At 43.9% G+C, this 22,197-nt stretch overlaps 2 protein-coding genes across 7 annotated transcripts in view; one reads left to right on the top strand and one right to left on the bottom strand.

Moving 5' to 3' along the window:
• The window catches only part of CKAP5 (cytoskeleton associated protein 5), a 164,743-nt gene extending 159,804 nt beyond the window's left edge, over positions 1-4,939 (top strand). For both annotated transcript variants that reach the window (XM_073216506.1, XM_036994058.2), the window contains exons 39-44: positions 30-218; positions 312-449; positions 871-954; positions 1,053-1,212; positions 3,935-4,086; positions 4,220-4,939. In XM_073216506.1, the coding sequence (XP_073072607.1) occupies positions 30-218; positions 312-449; positions 871-954; positions 1,053-1,212; positions 3,935-4,086; positions 4,220-4,462 (966 nt within the window). In that variant the 3' untranslated portion in view covers positions 4,463-4,939. The remainder of the gene's footprint in view (positions 1-29; positions 219-311; positions 450-870; positions 955-1,052; positions 1,213-3,934; positions 4,087-4,219) is intronic.
• A 2,394-nt stretch (positions 4,940-7,333) lies between these two features.
• The window catches only part of F2 (coagulation factor II, thrombin), a 23,906-nt gene continuing 9,042 nt past the window's right edge, over positions 7,334-22,197 (bottom strand). For 3 of the 5 annotated variants that reach the window (XM_073216507.1, XM_073216510.1, XM_073216508.1), the window contains 10 exons: positions 20,981-21,086; positions 20,734-20,870; positions 19,105-19,419; positions 18,644-18,772; positions 18,445-18,583; positions 17,428-17,595; positions 16,749-16,922; positions 16,358-16,539; positions 7,747-7,817; positions 7,334-7,594 (listed from right to left, as the gene is read on the bottom strand). In XM_073216507.1, coding sequence (XP_073072608.1) covers positions 7,451-7,594; positions 7,747-7,817; positions 16,358-16,539; positions 16,749-16,922; positions 17,428-17,595; positions 18,445-18,583; positions 18,644-18,772; positions 19,105-19,419; positions 20,734-20,870; positions 20,981-21,086 — 1,565 coding nt within the window. In that variant the 3' untranslated portion in view covers positions 7,334-7,450. The remainder of the gene's footprint in view (positions 7,595-7,746; positions 7,818-16,357; positions 16,540-16,748; positions 16,923-17,427; positions 17,596-18,444; positions 18,584-18,643; positions 18,773-19,104; positions 19,420-20,733; positions 20,871-20,980; positions 21,087-22,197) is intronic. The other 2 variants (XM_073216511.1, XR_012122698.1) reach the window with 2 other exon arrangements.

Genomic DNA, 22,197 nt, shown 5'->3' with positions numbered 1-22,197 from the left:
ACGCCTAACTTCTTTTCTTTCTTCAACAGTGTCTCTGGAGAATGGTTCGACTGTTGCCCGATACCATCAACAGCATTAATCTGGACAGAATTCTTCTGGATATACACATTTTCATGAAGGTCTTCCCCAAAGAGAAACTGAAGCAGTGCAAAAGCGAGTTTCCTGTAAGGACCCTGAAGACGCTGCTGCACACTTTGTGCAGACTGAAAGGGCCCAAGGTGAGCAAGCACGGCAGCTGCTTCCAAGGGAGCTGGGAGACCATGGCCAAGGTAGCACCACTGCTGGAATGTGCATGTGTCTCCCTCCCACAGATCCTAGACCACCTAACAATGATTGATGACAAGAACGAGTCTGAGCTGGAGGCCCACCTCTGCCGCATGATGAAGCACAGCATGGACCAGTCTGGTAGCAAATCTGATAAGGAAACAGAAAAGGGAGCATCTCGAATAGTGAGTGTCCTGACTTGAAAGACTGAGGGGAGTGATCTTGTCACAGAGGCATAAGTCTTTGTTTCTGAGGGCCTAAAGTGAAGGTTCAGGGATTGGCCTAATCACTCTCCTACTGTGGCGCTGTAACCATTTCTACCTTAAAGTTTTCAAATATAAACTAGTTATAACCATGGGCTTATGGCTTATTGATCTATAATAAAGGTTTCTGTGTCTGTGCCTAAGTAAAGCTTTGATCACAGCTAAATGCACTGTGACCCCTAATTAAGGAGGAATGGGCCAGGTCCCTCTGATCCAGTTTAGTTGGTGCAGGAGCAACCAGGAAGGCCTGTGCTTTGAGATATTTTCAGTTCTTATCCAACCGTGGGTTCCAGTTAATAACTCAAGTCTAGCCAGTCCTTCCTTGTGTCTTTAAACTTTTCAGGATGAAAAATCATCAAAGGCCAAAGTGAATGATTTCTTAGCTGAGATTTTTAAGAAGATTGGCTCTAAAGAGAACACTAAAGAGGTGAGAGGGAAAGGGATGAGCCAGATGGGGATCTGCTTTATGGAGAAAAGTCCCTACCTAACATCCATCCCCACCTCTTCCTTTTTCTTGGTTACCAGGGCCTAGCAGAGTTATATGAATATAAGAAGAAATATTCAGATGCTGACATTGAGCCATTTCTGAAAAATTCCTCACAGTTCTTCCAGAGCTATGTTGAGAGAGGCCTTCGGGTGATTGAGATGGAGAGGGAGGGCAAAGGCCGTATTTCCACTTCAACAGGTATGTTTTTCTTCCAGGAGTAAGTACAAAATAGCCCCAGCTCAGGAAACAGAAGTTCTTATTGGTTTAAATTTATACCCATGCATCTCAGTATTTAATGGTCACCAGTGATGTTCACGTTGCTACAGACAGGGATCAACTCTCATCACTCACCTGACTTGACCCATCATGAGTGTTGACCATAGCAGTGTTCCCTGCCCTTGAAAGTTTCTTCTCTGTGTTCTCTTGGCTTCCTCCTACCTGGCTGGCTGTTCCCTTCTCAGCCTCTCCTTGAACTCAAAATGTTGTCATCCCCCAGGGTTCGATCCATACTGTCCTTTTTTTCTCATTTTCAATCCCTTAACTAATCCATCTATAGTCATTGATGTAAATACCATTTACATACTATCAAGGCCCACTTTTGTTTTATGTCCAGCTCAGACCTTCATCCTGATCTTACCTGATATATCCTACATGACATATCCACTTGGGTTTCCAGTAAATACCATAAACTCAACATGTCAAAAACTGAGCCCCAGATATTCCAACAAAACGTGTTCCATTTGCTTTCCTCTCCATCTCAGTTAATGGCAACTTTGACTTTCTAGTTTGCTCAAACAGCTTTTGAGTCTTCTCTCCTTCTCTGTCAGGAAATCCTTTTGGCTCTACCTGCAAACCATTTGAAGAATCCACCCCCACTTCTCAGCACCTTCACCACTACTATCCTGGTCATAGTATCATCATCTCTCACCTGGACTGTAGCACTTTTCCTACTGATCTGCCTGTTTCCACTCTTGCCTTCCTATATCCATTTCCAGATGTAGTATCAAAACACTGTCAAAACCTTGTTCAAAGGCTCTCCCTTTCACTTATCCAAAGCAGAAGACCTTATAGAGGTCTATAATGTTCTACATTTTAAGGCCCCCCTGATACCCCTAGAGCCATATCTGCTACTCTCCCCAACTCTCATTCCACTCCAGACCCACCAGCCCCCTTACTATTCTGGAACGTACCAGGAGTTCACCTTCTTAGGGCCTTTGCACAGGCTCTTTCTTATGTATAGATTGCTCTTTCCCAAGATACCCTTGTAACTAGCTCCCTTTCCTCCTCCAGATTTTCATTCCAACACCAATATCTCCGTAAGACCTTATTTAAACTTGCAGCCTGCCCTCACCCACCCACCCCCCATCACCCTCCAGCACACCACATAATGAAGTACTATTAGGTTAATTATTTGAAGTCTGTCCCTGCTAGAATTTAAAGTGCACAAGCCTTTGTCTGTTGCTGGCACATAGTAGGCACTCAGTGGTTGTTTGTTGAATGAATGAAAGCTTATCCTGATGAGCCAGTATCTTGAGAATTATTGCTTACAATATCTAGAGAGAGAGGGAAGCCTTAGGATTATCAGTTACAGAAAACAGCTGCCAAGAGCCAACTGCAGAAAAGGCCCACTGCCAAAGTTCCCTCTCGCCATGTGGCTTAGAGCTCTCACATTTGCCCTGCGTTTAGTTCTGAGTTCAGTGAGGCTTACCTGCTCTCACATTCTAGAATTTGTTTGCCTATAAAACGATGTTCCTTTGTGGTTTTCAGATTGCAACCATGTACTTTCTCACCATGTATCTTGCTAGGGTGTAGCTTCATCTGTGTTCTCTTCAATCATTTCTTTATTTTTAACCTCCTAAAATTAATCCTCTCCAAGACCTTAGGAGCATTTTTCTGGAGCAAAATGTCTAATAGCTTGCCACATAGGGACATACCATGGGTAGTATGGCCTCCTTTTCTCATTTCCAAAGCTCTTTCTGGCAATGCCCAACATCTGACCGACACTTTTGGCCTGAACAACACACTTGCAACACAAATGTGCGACCCCACTGATTACTGAATAGTCCCATGCCTTTGAGCGTTCAGCATCCCTTACTGCTGCTTTTACATTCTTCTTCGTTCATTTTCACCCTCTCAGAGTATTCTCCTCTTTACATTAAGAATTCCTCTTTCTGTAGAGTCACCTGTTTGACTTTTCTGTTTACCACAGGGAGTTTTTCTTCCTAGCACCTTATCTTTTTGCCTTATATATTTTCATTGCTATCAAATTGGGTATTTTAGATGCCTGCATTTTGTGGTGCCTTGCCTTCTTAGAAATTAAGGGACTGTGGTAGATTTTGGTTTGATTTGGTTTTGGTTTCCCCCTTTCCTGCCAGAATGCTGATCTCAGTGCTGGGGTTACAGATGCTCCCGTTCTTATCCTTTCAGTGTTTGTTCAACACCTCAGTTTCCCCCTCTTCCTCATGTATACACCATAGCCTTGAGCTCTCCTTGCTGTCCTTTTGAATAAGAGCTTTCCCCTGCATCTCACCTGGTCTAAACCTAGTCTGATTCTTGCAAAGGATTTAGTTCTTTGGCGCTTCAGTTGGGCACTTACCACATACTCAAGAATGGTGTAGTCTCTTTGGATTGTCCAGGTCAGCAGTGGGATTACAGGAATTCAACCCCATGCACAGCTCAGGATACAACTGGATGGCCCAACATATATTCTATTCAAATTTTGAGGTTTTCACTAAGCTCATCTTATATATTTCTCAGAGCACCTGTTATCACCAACTCCAGGTGGAACCTTGTGGATGTTTTATTCAAGTACAGTGGCAATATTCAAACCCCAGATTGTTCCCTTTGGTAATAGGTGAACCATGACAATCTAAAGTGGGAGGGTATATATCTGAATATCCTTACTACATTTCCTCTCCAGGCATCTCCCCTCAGATGGAGGTCACATGTTTGCCTGCTTCCACAGGCACAGTGTCCTCCATAGGTAACACAAACGGAGAAGAGGTGGGACCATCTGTCTACCTGGAAAGGCTAAAAATCCTCCGACAGCGATGTGGTCTGGACAATACAAAGGTACCCACATGGGTCAGGAAGGGTGGTGACAAGCAGGTCAGAATGGGCTGGCCCAGCAAAGCGGCCTGGGCATGGTATGTACTGTTCCAGAATACCTCTTAGTCTGCTTAGAGAATGTCTCTTCTCTCAATAGCAAGATGACCGACCTCCGCTGACCTCTGTGCTCGCCAAGCCAGCAGTTCCTACTGTTGCCTCTTCCACAGACATGCTGCACAGCAAACTCTCTCAGCTCCGTGAGTCCAGGGAGCAACACCAGCATTCAGACCTGGATTCTAATCAGACTCACTCTTCAGAAGCTGTCACAACATCCTCCTCCACAGCTAACATTGATGACTTGAAAAAAAGACTAGAGAGAATAAAGAGCAGTCGCAAATGAAGCTGCTCCACCCCCTGGCACACTGCAGTTTTAGTTGACTAAACTAGAAGTCCTCCTAGTTTAAAGCAGCCTTAGCAGGCCTAGTGTACACAGACTGGTTGTATGTATCATACTGTGGATCCGGGGGAAGCATCACTGTGGCACAAGTGTTTGTACATACTCCACTTCTCTCTGTCAGCGCCCCACCTAGAAGACTGTCTGTGTATTAGTTTAGTGTACAAACTTGTAAACAGCTGCCCTCCTCTCAGCTCAGACTAGTTTCCATATCCTTTACTTTTATTTTTAATTGCTCATTTGTAAAGTTGTCCTAATCTTTCCTAGCTCTTTAACTATTAGAAACTCTTTAGTAGTTTTCCTTTGAGTTTGTGAGCTCTTCTCCCTATAGCCCTGAAGGGTCACTGTATTCTGTATGAATGCATGGCATGATGATAAACTAATTTAAGAGTCTTTTATAAATAAAGTTTGCATTAACTATAATATGTCTGTCTCCTAAGATGCTCGGGCGGGGAGTGCTAGGCAGCTCTTCCTGCCACCTGTCCTTGGGACCAGTCATTTGGAGACATGTTAATGATTACTGCTTGAGGAACGCCACCTTTCCTCAGCACAGACTTGGTGCTTTACCCCTTCCTTTGGAATAGGAGGAACTCCCCTTCCCTGCTTTCCACATGCAGCTCCTAGGGAGGCAAAGAAATCTCATTCTTCCCTGTTTCAGGTTTTGGTCATGACATCTCTCCCATCATTGCTGTGGTTCCAGGGAGCTCTTAGGCTTCCTGCCATGTTGCTGCCCAAATGCATGTGACATTGTGCCCAGGGATTGACTGGGCTATAGTGGTTCTCACACTGCGACTAGATTCGGGGTCATTTGACTAAAGGAGTATGGGAGAATTTAGGAACTTCCTGTCTGATTCTGGAGTCTCTTTGAATCTACATTAACAGTTGCTTCACATTCAGAAAGTTTACTGAGGAGTCAGATCTGGAGTAAATCCTCAGAACCTCCCTTCACAGTCAGAAAAACTCTTTGGTACTAAGAGGTTCTGGATTCAGATGGGAGACTTTGGAGGCAATCACTAAGTTCAAAGGAACTTTTCTAGACTACCTTTTATTCAACTGATGTCCAAGAAATGAAAGGTTGATGGAAAATTAATCTGTTGTTGATTCCAGTCATGATTTTCAAGTGGCCCCTATGCTGCCTGAAAGTAAACTTGCCCTCTCCCTTATGATAGGAACATGGGAGTAGGCCTCCACTGAAGGGAAGATGGAGGAGTTCACTGCTACAGCAGAACATTTGGAAAGAATGGCTGTGCTTGAGTCTGGAATTAGCACAGCTCATTTGGAAAAACCAAAGTGTCCAGAGCGCAGAGTGCTGGCAGCTGTGTTGGAGGGAACCAGTCTTGTGGGACAGTGTGTTCTTGTTGAAAAAGCAGAGTTGAGGTAGTACAATTCCCCCTATTCTGGGTAAAGCCCTGGGCTGCCAAGATCCTGCAAGCTCACTGAATTTCCAGTGTTTATCCTGCTTTCTGATTGAACAGAACCAAAGAATAGGCAAGGAACTCAGTGCTAATTCCATGATGTACTGAAAAATGGGAAGGGAAAAAAGGGGGAGGCCAATGGGGGTAAAGGTACCTGCCTTAGGTCCCCTTCCTTCTTACAACCAATAAGTTTAAAACTCAGTTGAAGATCCTAGGTCAAGAATCACAACCATGAGTCATCTGTGCTCCACTGCCCACCCAGGACCCAAGGCAGACATTCAGGCTCCACTCGTACCCTGGGAGCTCAGCCCTCGGGTAGTTACCAACTGACAGCATTTCACACCTATGGAAACTCACCTTGGTTTCACCTGTTGTAGGCTGTAGTGCTTCGTTTCCCCCATGCCACAGTACATCTAACAGAAGAGCAATATGCCATGGTACAGCTAGAAATGGAGTTATGTGGAAAGGCAACAATGGGTCAAAGCCATGCTCCATCCCATACCAGTGACCTCTGCCAACTGACCTTGAAGAACATGCTATGAAAGAGCTTTACCAAGTTCTTTGACTCTTCTCACCTTCCCACTTGTCCAAACCCTTATAATCCACTTACACACCCTCAAGGTCCCATTTCCTGGAAAGTCAAATTGCTCCAATCTGATAACTGCTATGTGAGTAGAAATTCCAGGAAGCACAATCCTACCAACGTGCTGTTTGCAGGAGTGGGAGGAGGGTTTCTGAGAGCTTCCAGGTATTAGACATTTCACCATGCGCACAGGTAAGTAATGTCACTATACACATTTTCCATATAAGGAACAGCTCACGGAGGTCAAGTGACTTACCCCTTTTAAGGTTGGACCCTCAATATGAACCCAGGCAGTATGACGCGGGCCCATAGTCCTAACACTACATCCCCCAATGCTCTCAGATGAAGGCATTGAAATACTGAGACCTTTCTGGGCAAAAATTTGATGTCATTTTAATGACACGAAGAAGATGTAGGGACTTACTAGAAAAGTCCGAAGTAAAAATAAAGACTTACCTACTCACCCCTCACTACACCAGTCTTCCTCCTGCTCTTCTCTGGTTTTAGGACAAGCTCTACAGCCTACACAGCAGAGCAGCTAAAAACACAGTCCTCCAATTCTGACCCTTCTTACCTCTGATCTTAGACAAGATACTTTTTTCCAAGTCTCAGTTTACTCACCTACCTCTTGTGAGCATTAATGTGACATAATTTGTTAAAGCCCTGAGTCTAGAACATTTTAAATGCTCATAAATTCAGGCTGCCATCTCTCCCCTCACCTGGCCTGTTCTAGGAGTGGTGGACTCTTAAGTCTTGCTTATCTAGCAGTAGTACTGGCTCTTCCCAAACTACCCATGAACAGCACTGGGAACACTGAGACTCACTGAGTCACTTTTATTGAGAACTATAGTTTTAGGAACATACCACAGAAATAATTCTTTAACTGGATTGGTTTCTCTGAATTTGAAGTGAGGACCTTAGAATGTGGGTGGTCCCCTAACTTCCAAACTGATCAATGATCTTCTGTATCCACTTCTTCAGGCGGAACACATGTGTGTAGAAGCCATATTTTCCATCCCTGTCACAGCCTTCACCCCATGAGACGATGCCCAGTTGATACCAGCGGTTGTTATAGGGGCTCTGGGGAAGAAATGGGATTTCCAATAGAGACGAGCCCAAGGTAGTGTCAGTATTACCCTGTCAGGCAACTATTTTTGAAAACAAGTCCCTTCGTATCCAACCCCCGCCAAAGATCAACCCACCAGCTCTTTCTTGGCTTTAAAGAAACTTACCTTCATGACAAAGGGTCCCCCGCTGTCACCTTCACAAGCATCCCCTCGTTTCCCTTCATTGGGGTTGTAACCTTGATAGAGAACAGCAGTGCTCAGAGGCATAGCTCAGGCTATAGCCACTCCCCTCCAAAATGGACAGCTGGTAGGGATCCACTAGACTCCTAGTCATCCTTGACTCCTCATTTCCTCGGCCCACACAGCCAATCCTTTACCAAATCTTGTCAACTCTATCTTCAACATACATGCCAAGTCCAGCCACTGACCATTTCTGCCCCTGCTCATATCACATACCTTTCCCAGAACTACTAGTTTCCCTATTTCTACTTTTGCCCACCTACAATCCATTTACCACCCAACAGGCAGAATGACTTAAATGTGTTAGATTTACAAGGAGCTGAGGATATTGGCAGTTGCCCTTATCCAAATATCCCCATGTGTCTTTCACAAGCAATACAGAACAACATGAAGAACAACAACAAAAGCTACATAAAAAAACCCACCTTCAACATAACTAGATTACAGAGGACACCCATACGTCAAATCAATTTAAGATACTTAATTGTATAGCTAATGTTAATAAGTTAATTAATAAATTAACCAAACTTATGTGAAGATGAGTATGGAAAAAAATCTACTAGATAAGTGGGTGAATTAGGAATTTTGTAAATGACCTCAAATATTCAAAATGAATAGGTGAAAAATAAATCCAAATATACAGTAGGAAAACAAAAATAAGAAACACCTCAGATAATAAAAATTCTTGTGCCAAAATACAACCATGAAACAGAAGAAAACTAACTGAATTTAATTTCCTCTAGCAAATTTTTGACATTTTTGTGTCAAACAAAAATGTGACTTTTTTGTCACAACCACAAAATTGTGACAAAATACCTAGAATCAGAAATTCAAAAATTAAAAATAAATGGGCAAAACAATAGGAAGAAATGGAAAGCAGAAAGTGGCTGAAATAGAACTCAGACCAAAGAAAAAATCTGAGTCCCTCAAGAAGAAAAATAAAATGGAACAGAACTAACATTTATTGAGGAAAACTTTACAGAAATAAAAGATAATACATATTGAATGGATGTACTAGGTACTTGGCAAAACTGACCTAAAACACTCTAAAACATAGCCTAATAAAACTGTTGTACTTCAAAGATGAAGGAAAAACCCTCAAGGCCTCCAAGCAAAAGGACCAAATACCTTACAAGTTCCCAAGAATTACATGGGCATCAGACTTTTCAAAAACAGCATATATAACAAGCAACAATAAAGCTCTATTTTCAAAAAATTCAAGGAAAGAAAATGTGAACCACAGATTTTATATCCAACCAAGTGGACCTTCAGATGTCAAGGCTACAGAAAGTTTATAAACATATAAGAATTCAGGAATGACCATCCTGCCTAAAGAAATCTACAGATTCAATGCAATCCCTATCAAAATACCAGAAGCATTCTTCAAAGAACTAGAGCAAATACTTCTAAAATTCATATGGAACCACAAAAGACCCCAAATAGCCAAAGCAATCCTGAGAAGGAAGAATAAAGTGGGTGGGGGATTATGCTCCCCAACTTCAAGCTCTACTACAAAGCCACAGTAATCAAGACAATTTGGTACTGGCACAGGAACAGACCCACAAACCAATGGAACATACTAGAGAGCCCAGATATAAAGCCAAGCATATACGGTCAATTAATATATGATAAAGGAGCCATGGATATACAATGGGGAAAAAACAGCCTCTTCAACAATTGATGCTGGCAAAATTGGACAGCTACATGCAAGAGAATGAAACTGGACTATTGTCTAACCCCATACACAAAAGTAAACTTGAAATGGATCAAAGACCTGAATGTAAGTCATGAAACCATAAAACTCTTAGAAGAAAACATTCAGGCAAGGGAAACAAAAGTGAAAATGAACAAATGGGACTACATCAAGCTAAAAAGCTTCTGTACAGCAAAGGACACCATCAGCAGAACAAAAAGGCATCCTACAGTATGGGAGAATATATTTGTAAATGACATATCTGACAAGGGGTTAACATCCAAAATATATAAAGAACTCACACACCTCAACACCCAAAAGACAAATAACCTTTTTAAAAAATGGGCAGAGGATATGAACAGATACTTTTCCAAAGAAGAAATTCAGATGGCCAACAGGCATGTGAAAAGATGCTCCACATCGCTAATTATCAGGGAAATGCAAATTAAAACCACAATGAGTTATCACATCACACCAGTTAGGATGGCCAACATCGAAAACACTAGGAACAAGAAATGCTGGCAAGGATGCAGAGAAAGGGGAATCCTCCTACACTGCTGGTGGGAATGTAAACTAGTTCAACCACTGTGGAAAGCAATATGGAGGTTCCTCAAAAAACTAAAAGTAGAAATACCATTTGACCTGGAAATTCCACCCCTAGGAATTTACCCAAAGAAAACAACTTCTCAGATTCAAAAAGACATATGCACCCTTATGTTTATCACAGCACTATTTACTATAGCCAAGATATGGAAGCAACCTAAGTGTCCATCGGTAGATGAATGGATAAAGAAGATGTGGTACATATACACAATGGAATATTATTCAGCCATAAGAAGAAAACAAATCTTACCATTTGCAACAACATGGATGGAGCTAGAGGGTATTATACTCAGTGAAGTAAGTCAGGCAGAGAAAGACAGATACCAAACAATTTCCCTCATTTGTGGAGTGTAACAATGTAGTAAAACCGAAGCAACAAAATAGCAGCAGACTCACAGACTCCAAGAAGGGAGTAGTGGTTGCCAAAGGGGAGGGGTGGGTGAGGATGGGTGGGGAGGTGGGGAGAAGGGAATTGAGGGGTATTATGATTGGACACATGGTGTGTGTGGGGTCACAGGGAAGACAGTGTAGCACAGAGAAGACAAGTAGGGACTCTGTGGCATCTTGCTACATTGATGGACAGTGACTGCAATGGGGTATTGGGGGGACTCAATAATAAGGGTGAATGTAGTAACCACATTGTTTTCCTTGTGAAATCTTCGTGGGAGTATATATCAATGATACCTTAATAAAAAAAAGAACTCAGGAAATTTGATACCCATAACCCTTCTTGAAGAATCTGTCAGTGCACAAGCTTCATCCAACCAAGAAATGAATGCATCAGCAAAAGGACTGATTGTCCTAACAAATAGAAAAAAAAATGCAACTAAAAATATGAAAGAGCAAGAGGAAAGTAAATGCACTGATTGTTGTGTAGCCAGTGGGTATGAGAGACAAATAAAATATTATAGAAGAAAATAAGGAATGAAGGGCATGTCAAACAGGTGGAAGGCCAAAGATAATCCATAGAACAAAAATGCAAACTATATAAAATATACAAATATTATAAATTTTTTTAAATAAAGAAAACATCACAGGGTAAAAACACAACAAATGAACATAATACACAAAATAATATGAGTTAATACTAATTCAATCATATCAGTGAATATGAACGGCTATGCTTTATATAAGAAACTTTAAGAAACAAAACAAAGTGATTCACAGAACAAAATTAAAAGCATGGGCAAAGGTATATCAGGCGAATGGAAACAAAAAGAAAACAGGGATCATGATCCTGAAACTGAAGATAATTTAAAGAAAGGACCATTTTTAAATGCTTAAAACCACAATTCAAAAATGAATAAATAAGTTATGAATATCTGCACCAAATAACACAGCAATCGCTCTTATAAAGTAAAAGACTCTTAGTAATGCAAGGAGACAGATAAAAATATATTAATAAAAGAATTTAACACAAACTCATTACAAGACAGATCCAATGAACTGAAAATAAAAAGGATATAAATGACCTAAATAACAAGTAACATTTACAGATACATATCAGACTATACACATGGATAATAGAAAACATGCCTACACACCTTCAGCACACATATAATATTTACAGAAATACACCTCCCTCCCTCCCTCTCAAAAAAAATCAGTTCCATAAAGTAGAAATATTATAGATACTGTTGGATCATAATGCAGCAAAAATGCAAAATTATTCAATAAATCAAAACACAATAGAGCCCCCCCATTTGGAAATTTAAAAACCTCCTATTAAAAAACTTGAGTAAAAAAGGAGTACAGACTGAAATCACAGAATTTCTAAAAAATAATAATAATGAAAACACTACATAAGTGTTTTTTATGGACAGAGGAAATGCATAACCCTACTTAATAAAAAATGAATGTCCAAAATAAATTAACAAAATTGTCAGCTCAAAGCACTGAGAACAGCAAAGTAAAACAAATGAAGCACAAGGAAGAAAAAATTTTGAGAGATAAAAGCAGAAATTAATAACATACAGTACTGAAAAATAGGCTTAATTAACAAGTGAAATTCCTAAGTGCCTTTTGTTTGTTATTGCAACCACTAGCTAATTTGCTCAAGAAAAACAAGCAAGAAAAACACAAATCTATCAAATAAGATGCCAAGGAGAAAAAAATCATAATTGCAGCACTCACACTTGAACCTATGGGAAGACATTACTTGTCCTTGTATAGAATGACTCAACATCAAAAAGATGTCTGTTCTCCCTAAATTAATTGATAAATTTAACATAATCTCAATAAAAACACCTACAAATTTACTTTACTGGCGCTAAACAAGTTAATACCAAAGTTTACATGGAAAAACAAACATGCAAGAATTGCCAGGAAAGCACTGGAAAAGAAGAACTGCAAGAGACAACAAGCCCTACCAGATGTTAAGATAGACTCTGAAGCCTCTGTAATTCAAACAGAATAGAAAACTGAAGAGGAGAACAGAACAGAATGTCTTCGAATAGAAACAGACTTAACTTAAACATACAGAGAAACTAAATATGTGATGAAGGTGACATCTCAAATCACTGGGGCAAAGATAGAATTTTTTTTTAATTAAGGTATCGATATACGATCTTATGAAGGTTTCACATGAGCAACATTGTGGTTTCAACATTCACCCATATTATCAAGTCGCCCCCTGACCCCAGTGCTATCACAGTCCATCAAGTGTAGTAAAATGCTGTAGAGTCATTACCTGTCTTCCTGCTGTACTGCCTTCCCTGTGACCTACCTATATTGTGTGCTAACTATAATGCCCCTTAATCCTCTTCTACCTGCCCCCCCCCACCCATCCTCCCCAAACCCCTCCCTTTGGTAACCGCTAGTCCCTTCTTGAAGTCTGAGTCTGCTGCTGTTTTGTTCCTTCAGTTTTGCTTCGTTATTATACTCCACAAATGAGGGAAATCATTTGGTATTTGTCTTTCTCCACCTGGCTTATTTCACTGAGCGTAATATCCTCTAGCTCCACCCATGTTGTTACAAATGGTAGGATTTGTTTTCTTCTTATGGTTGAATAATATTCCATCGTGTATATGTACCACATCTTCTTTATCCATTCTATACTAATGGACACTTCAGTTGCTTCCATATCTTGGCTATTGTAAATAGTGCTGTGATAAACATAGGGGTGCAGCTGTCTTTTTGAATCTGGGATCTTGTTTTCTTCAGATAAATTCCTAGGAGTGGAATTCCTGGGCCAAATGGTATTTAAATTTTTAGTTTTTTGAGGAACCTCCATATTGCTTTCCACAACAGTGTAGGAGGGTTCCCCTTTCTCCGCATCCTCACCAGCATTTGTTGTTTTTTGTCTTTTGGAAGTTGGCCATCTTAACTGGTCTGAGGTGATACCTCTATGTGGTTTTAATTTGCATTTCCCTGATAATTAGCAATGTGGAGCATCTTTTCACATGCTTGTTGGCCATCTGAATTTCTTCTTTGCACAAGTGTCTGTTTAGAGCCTCCACCCATTTTTTGATCAGGTTATAAAGATAGAATTTTTAATAAATGATGTAGGAACAGCTGGTTAGCCATTTGAAAAAAGATATATTAGATCCATACCTTGCATCACATACAAGAATAAACTCCAAGTGACACAGAGATCTAAGAGCTGAAAAATGAAACCAAGTACTAAAAGAAAACATGAGTGAGTTTCTCTATGATCTGGGTATAAGGACTCAGAATCCAGATGCAATAAAATGAAACATTATTAAGTTTGACTATATAAGACAATTTTAACTGAAAGGCAAGAAATATATAAAAGTTAAAAAACTAACAAACTGGGAGGGAATTTCAGCAATGTGTATGACAAAGAAATGCTTTATATTACTAACATATGAAGAACTCAGATTGATAGGAAAGGGACAAAAATGGGCAAAAACACATGAATAGAAATTGACAAAAAATAATATAAAAATGGTTGTTAAGCATATGAAAAGATGTTCAACTGCAAAATATTGGAAACAATCTAAATGCCCATACACAGAAAATGGTTGGATAAACTATGATGCGTCCATATAATGGAATATAATGTGGCTATAAACATTTTTTGTAAGAATAAGGAAAAACTCTACAAACAATAGAGTGTGAATTTCCAGGATACATTAAGTGAAAAATAAAACAAAGAACAAAAGAATATCTATAGTATGCTGCCCAGAGTGTAAGAAAGGAGAAATAAGAATACATCTGTCTGCTCATATGTACAAAAAGAAACACATGGATGGATAAGAAGAAACAAAAATAGGTACAGAGGTTGGTATATGCATAATACATATATTTTCTAGTTCTGACTATTAAAAGTGCCTAGAAGCAATGACAGCCCAATCACAATGTGCATCCCTGGCCCCAGACCCTGGTTTTTAAATACCTTTCTCCACTAGAAGGAAAATGGGATGACCCTGGACATCCTGCTGTCCCAAAAGCAAGAAAGTACTCAGAGGACAACAGGGACAGCTCCATAAGTCACAGAGTCCAGGCTGAAGGGACTCCCACCAGCCAAAACTGAGATAATTTGAAAATCAAATAACAATAGTAACAAATTATAACCCTTAAAATAAAGTAAGGACCCATGAGACCACACTGATAGAATGAAAGAAAGGAAAGGTGTTCTTTACAATAAAGTGTAGAAGGAACGACAGAATTACAGAATCACCATTTGGCAGCCACTGTAGTCGAGAGAAGGATTTGATGATAAACAGGATAGACATTATCAAAGCTGCTCCCCACAATATATTTATTAATTACAAAGAGAAAAAGAGAACTTTACAATGAAAAACCTGGCCAATGCAGACACCACCTTAACCAAGAGGCCTAAGTTAATCTCTGACCAGTTATGGGAAAAAGTGACATCACGTGTGCTAATGGGACACACTAAAAGGGACACAACATCATTCAGCCTGAATATGCTCATGAGAAAAACACAGACAAAGCAAGCTGAGGACCAATCTACAGAATAACTGGCCTATACTTGTCAAATATGTCAAGGTTATAGAAGACAAAAAACGGGTGATACTAAATACAATGTGTGATCTTGGATTCTGGATGAGAAAAACATTTTTTTATTTTGTTATAAAAGCCATTAGTAAGTAGGACAATTGGATAATACTTTAAAAAGGTCTATAGATTAGACAGCGGTATTGTATCATTGTTAATTTCCTGATTTTAATCATTATACTGTGGTTATATAAGAACATCTTGTTTTTTGGAAATACTCAAGTATATGGATAAACAAACGTCATATGTATAATTTGTTCTCAAACAGCACATGTGTATGTGTGTGTGTATTTATAAATGGAAGTCAGGGGCAGGATCTGGATAACAGTGTACAAGAATTCTTTGTGTTAGTTTTGCAACTTTTCTGTGACTCTGAAATAACACTAAAATTTAAAAATTAAGTTAGACAATTTACTATTTATTCACCTGCCCCAAACCTTCCAATAACTTCCTACCTCAAAAAAAACAGTCTTTCAAGCCCTAAAGGAAGTGTCGATCTCAGCCTGCCCACCTCTTTCCCCTTATCTGCTGCCCTTCCTGTATTTACTGCACTCTAGCCACACAGGGCTCCCTGCTGCTCCTCAAACCTGCCCAGCATGTTTCTACCCCAGGGTCTTTGCACCGGCTGCCCCTCAGCCTGCATATACTTCCTGTAGATTGGTTCACTCCTTCATTGCTAGTCTATTCTCAGAGAAGCCTTCTCCAGCCTTCTCCAACCACTCTATTGAGATGATCAGCCCAGTCTCCACCTCTCTCTCCCTTACTCTGCTTCATTTTTCTTCTTAGCACGGATTGCTATTCTAGATCTGTTTATTGACACTCCTTCCCTCTAGGAAGGAAGCTCTCTGAGGACACAGCCATTGTCCATTTGGGTCCTTGTTGTAAACCTGGAATACTCCCTGGATCATAGTAGGCACTCAATAATTGAATGAATGAATGGCTTTGCCTGTACCTGTAGCCTCGTGTGGCTATCCGGGCTATTGACAACTTAGCAAGTAACTAGCAGCCTGCCTAACACTTTATATACAGTATCTTACGTACACTATCCTCACACAACCTCATGGGATAAAGGCTTTTTCTTCATCTCACAGAGAAAGAAACTGAGCCTCCAAGGGGTTAAGCAACTTTCCCCAAAGCCACGTAGCCTGCAAGTGATTGGACCCAGGACTTGAACAGGCCCATGCTCTTAAAATGTCTCAGAACCCCACCAGGAGGCCTGTCTGTTCCCTCCTGCCTTGCCGCTCCCAGGGCACTTGCCAGCACAGAACATGTTGTCTGTGATGCGGATCCGAGTGGAGGCCTTGCAGACCTGCTGCTCCACAATGGGCAGGTTCACCACCTGCAGGACACTGGGCTGCACCTCACCAACACTGGTTGTCCACATTTCCTTCAGGTTGCCCCAGCCTGTTACGCGCCCTTTGTATCCATCCCGGAGCAGTCTTTGAGAAGGGAGAAGGAGCTAGTGAGAACCAACACCTCCAGGAGCCTCCTGGCCCCAACACCATCCCTGATAGGCCTGAGTCTAAAATACCAGAACAGAGAGAACATTGGGGTTCACTCCAAGACACTGAGGCCTGGGAAAGGAACTTCTGCAAGGCTACTCAGTGTTTGTCAGGCCCAGAACCCAGCCCAGGGCCCAGAGCCTTACCTGTACACTGTCTCCTTGTCGGGCAGGCACACGGGGTGGATGTAGTTGCTGAAGGTGATGGGCTTCTTGAGCTTCAGCAAGGCAATATCGCGGTCCAGGTTTTCCCTCCAGTTGTACCTGGGATGGATGTAGATCTTTTCCAGCATGGAGATCTTTTCAATGCTTCGCTCATACCTGTACAGACCCCAAAAGAGAGACAGAGAAGCTGTGGGCCACCCAGTGCAGGTTGGCTGGTTCCCTAGGGAAGGAAACTGCCTGCCCTCTGTCTCTGGGAGGCAGGGTGACAGTGGGCCAGCAGTGAAGGGAGAGGGCTGGCTCCTGCCTTGGCAGACCCCCTGGCAGCTTTTTTCCTGGCCTGAAGTTGGACAGAGCGTTGGAGTCAAACAGTCCAGGCAGATAAGGAGAGGAGGCAAGCCATAGGCCTTGGTCTAAACAGCCTCTAGTTAAAGGTCACACCTGGGCCACAGCCTGGTCTGGAAAGGAGCTCTCCACGAAGCGTTAGTTTCTCTGTTCCTAGCTCCAAGCCTCAGTCAGTGTGGTCAAATGGACTGTACAGTAGAAATGGATGGGTTTTCTATTGTGGGAGATGTACAGCCATCTCCCACACACCCCAGCACCCCTCATGGTCACTCTGGAGGACTCAGATCCCTGCCAGGCACCACGGTCCCCAGTTCTATACCTGGTACGAGAGTGCTTGCCAATGCGCACCAGAAGGTCATTCTCAGTGAAGTTCTTGTCCCAAGGTGGGTATAGGAGACAGTGGGCAGCAGTGAGTACCCAGCGGTCACTAATGAGGCTGGCCCCACACAGCAGCTCCTGAGGACTCTTCCGGAAAAGCATCACCTGCCTGGGAGGGGGCACAGGAGGCATTATGAGCTGCCCCTCCACCAGCTCTAGAAGTATAAAGTCCCAGGTTTAAGAATTAACTGGAAAGAGCTGCCTGCTGGGCCCAGACCCCAGATTGATTTGGCTGCCCTTGGGGACTGGGGCATCCATATGACACCAAGGGACTGCCTTCTGCTTATCTCACTCACACACACACACACACACACACACACACACACACACCCTTCTTCCACTACACACACACACACACACACACACACACACACACAGACACACACACACACACACACAGACACACACAGACACACACACACACACACACACACACACACTTCTTCCACTACACACACACACACACACACACACACACACAGACACACACACACACACACACACACACACACACACACACACACACACACACACACACACACACACACACACACACACACACACACACACACACACACACACACACACACACACACACACACACACACACACACACACACACACACACACACACACCCTTCTTCCACTCCAGAGTATGCACAGCTCTGGGGTCAGAAGAACTGGATTCAAGTCCTGCTGTGCAACCCATTCACAGTGTCACTCAGACGAGACACTTAAGTTCTCTGAGCCCCAGTTTCTCCTCTGAATGTGAGAAGTAATAAACCCCATCTCAAAACCCCATCCCAGGCTGCCAGACTCCAAGTGTTCCATAAGCTGTAGACCTCTGCTATCTTAACCTAAGAAGCCAGGGCCTGCAGGGAAGAGAGGAGGCCCTAGGGGTGGGAGCAGGAGTAGGCAGATGCTGCAGCCCAGTGGAGGGGGCGACACCCAGACGCACCAGGGTGCTAGGCCGATCTCCGCATTCCAGCCCTCCACAATGCGCCCGTCGATATAGGAATCGAATAGCTCATGTTCCGTTTTGTCCTCCACCGACTTCTTTTCAAACAGAGGCCGCAGCCCACAGTCTGCAGAACAAACTGTAACACGAGGTGCCCTGTGCCGCCACCACCCGGCACCCTGCCCGCACTCCACCTCACCTGCCTCCCCTGAGCCGAAAGTCCTTTCATTGAAGAAGGTCTGGAATTCCTGGATGGAGGTGCGACCCTCGATGGCCAAGTCCAGGTCCTCACCAGGCCTATCTCCTGCCTCCTCGTCCACCAGCTCTTCTGTAGAGACCCAGGCACCGGCTAGGGCTGGGGCTGGGGCTGGGCCGAGCCATTTCTCACCCACCCACTAGACCTGTGTAAACCTCCAACAGGCCTTGGAGGCCATTTGGTGTCGACGTTAAGAGCACAAGTGCACCTGGGTTTAAGCAACTTAACTTCTCGGGCCTCAGTTTACTCAGCTGTAAAATGGAGCTAGGTCTACCCCCACCTGGTGAATGTAAGGCTGTAATGAGGGCACTTAAATCTGTGCATGGCAAGCCATAGATATGGGAAGGATTTGTAGTCCCTCCAGGCTTTGTCCTCTGTCTCAGTTCCCGGCCTGGCACTCTCACCGCAATAGTCAAGGTCACAGTACTCCATGACAAGAGGGTCCCCGGACACATAGCACCATGCGCCCTCCTCGTCCCCGTCTGGGTTGCGGCAGTAGTTCTCCTCCAGAGGTACTGTGGGGCTGAAGTCCTTGTCCTTGCTCAGGGCCTTGACCTGCCTGCTGGCCCAGGCCAAGCAGGGGGACCCGAGTGCAGTCACTGCCAGGCGGCCCTGGTACTGCTGGCCTCGCTCAGGGATGCACTGCTTCGACGGAGATGACAGATTCACTAGAGAGCCTCCCACGCGTGGAGTCAGCTCCACAGTGACGCCCCCCTGGCCTGGTGGGTGAGGAGCAGGGAACAAAGTATGTGGGACCACATGTGGAGCCAGACAGATAGGATTTTAATCCCTGCCTCACTCCTCCTTCCTATATGACCTCCAGCAACTTAAACTCTCTGAGCTTCAGTCCGCTTGCCTATAAAGGGATTATTAATGCCGTTCTTGCAGGGTTGGTGAGAGATTTAAACAAAATATAGGTGATCACAAGCCAGAGAAGTAACTAGGTTTCACCTCCTTGGCTCTCTATGATCTACTGGAAGTGACTGTCTGCAGTCTTGTCTACCCAGGCAGTAGGTCCGTTTCAGCATGCCTGCCACAAATATATGTGTGTGTGTGTGTGTGTGTGTGTGTGTGTGTGTGTGTGTGTGTGTGTGTGTGTGTGTGTGTGTGTGTGTGTGTGTGTGTGTGCGTGTGCGTGTGCGCGCGCGCGCGCGCGCGCGCGCGCGCGCGCAGGGGGCAGGGTTGATGCCATATAGGAGATGCTTTTGTTGTTACCATGGCTGGTGACCTGCTACATAAGACCAGTCTCAGGCTGAGACAGAGTCCCACAGGGATGCACCAAGGACAAAGAACACAGTCATGTTTGGTAGTCTGATTACTGCACTAATTCCTTACCCTTGCCTGGATCCATATCCTTTGCCCTGTGATTTTATAGGCAAAGGTGTACTTCTCCATCTCTTGATTTTGGCTTTGACCATGTGGCTCACTCTGGACAATGGAACATGGGCAGAGCTAACTACCAGTTCTGAGCCTGGTCTTACAACATGTTGTGTGTTTCTGCTCGCCATTTCTTACTTCTGCCCTTACCATGGGAAGATCGTGGCATTCTGCCTCAGCCCTAGCATAAGCAATGCAGAGCAGACTGTGACCCAACCCTCACAAGGAGCCCAGCTGCACCTAGCCTATGTCAGTGAACCCCACAGACACACGAGTGAGCACAGCTGAACATAAGAAATAACTGCTTATTGGCGTTATGTCCCTGAGCTCTTGCAGTTGGCCATGATTTTGTGGGGTTTGCAGCACTACTGTGGCTGCTGCCACATCACGAGAAAGAGTAGTGGCAGAATCATGCAGTGCTGGACTCTGTAAGGCTAGCTGTGAGGTGACCAGAAAAGGGTGCCTGGGCTGAAGTGGCTAGGGAGGGCTTCATTGGGGGAAGGGTGCCTTGAGCAGGAAGGAAAGCCTATTTGCAGGGAGACAGCCTGGATTATAGGGCTTGAAGGTAGCCAGGATCTTGGTTGCCATCCCAGGCTGCCAGACTCGAAGAAGACCCCTGGACCTTGGCCATGGATTGTCAGTTGCCCCTAACTTACCACAGACGGAGATGCTGCACTCTTCCCTCCGCACAGTGGGGTTTGTAGTGTAGCACCAGGGCCCAGTGGTACTGCCATCTGGGTTGCGGCAGAAATTCTCCTGCAGGTCGGCCCCAGGGTGGGTGGTGGAGTTTATTCTAGAATAGGAAATTGCTCAGCATAAGACCATGCCCACCCCTCAACCCTGCCCATATCTCCAGGCCCCCTGTGCTCAGCAGGCTGGCAAAGAGACCTGCCCAACACTCACTCAGGTTTATGTGGGTAGCGACTCCTCCATAGCTGGCACTCGATGCCTGATCGGGTGAAACTCACATTGCCTCGGTAGTTTGTACCCAGACCTTCAGCACAGTTACCTGCAGAGATTCCAGTCCAGGCCTCTTACCCTGAGGATTTTGCTCCCCCTGCCCTATCAAAGCTCTGTCCATCCCCTGTAAGCCCCTTCTGGTGCATGGCCCTTAGCCTGCCTTTACTTAGCACCTCCTCTGCAACCAGTTCTCCAATCTGTTGAACAGCAATCACCAAATATGCCCTGAGTGCCCATGTGACAGCCATTGATAGGCACCATGCCGGGTACTGAGGACATAGCAATGAGTAAGACAGGCATAGTCAAGGTGGGCCCCTGCCCCCGTGGAGCTCCATTCAGTGGCTTCTCATGGCAAGTAGGTTGAAGAATCTGGCCCTGCTCTACAGTTCTGTTATCTTAGTTCCCCATGCCTCAGGCCTCTGCACACACTGTTTTCTCTGCCTTGGAATGCTCTCGTTTATTTGTAAATACATCCTGCAAATCCAGGTAAAACCCTATTTCTCTTGGAGCTGTCCCTGATTCTGCCAGCAAACTACCGGCTCCTTTCCTAGCATTCCAGTGGCACCTGCAATAGAACTTTCCAGCAATCACTTTGGTGTGTTGGATTTTTGTTTTCCTGTAAGATTTCCTATGAGACTGTTAATTCCTTGGTCCCCTTAAAATCCCCAGCACTTGACATAGTGCCTGGCACCTAGCAGGGAAATGTCTGTTGAATAAGTCATTTAACAAATGAAAGTATGGGCAGTGATGAAAGAGTCCCACATAGGAAGCCATGTGTCATGCTACCTGTGTAGTCAGAATGCTGTGGAGGAGAGAGGAGGCTCCCGCAGGCCCAGCAAAGTGGTAGCATTTATCTGGTCCTTGAAGGGTAGGGAAATTTTCAGTGGGCAGTGATGGTGGCTCCAGGGGAGGAAGACAATGCAAGCAAAGGCCAGGAAGTAGAAACATCTTGGCATGTTTAGAGAAGTGCTTACTGTCAGGGTAGCTGGGGGTCCAGGTTGATGGTGCAATGGGAGCTAAGGCTAGAAGGGAAGGTTAAGGCCAGAACCTGCAAAGTTCACCAGGCTAAGATACCTGTGCTTTATTCTGGGAGCAATGGGGAGCCACTCAAGGTTCTGGAGAAGGAATGTGACATCATCTGTACCCTGAAGATCTGGGAA

This window comes from Manis javanica, chromosome 11, assembly GCF_040802235.1.
Source record: "Manis javanica isolate MJ-LG chromosome 11, MJ_LKY, whole genome shotgun sequence".
Lineage (NCBI taxonomy): Eukaryota > Metazoa > Chordata > Mammalia > Pholidota > Manidae > Manis > Manis javanica.
This window is presented reverse-complemented; position numbering and strand designations above follow the sequence as displayed.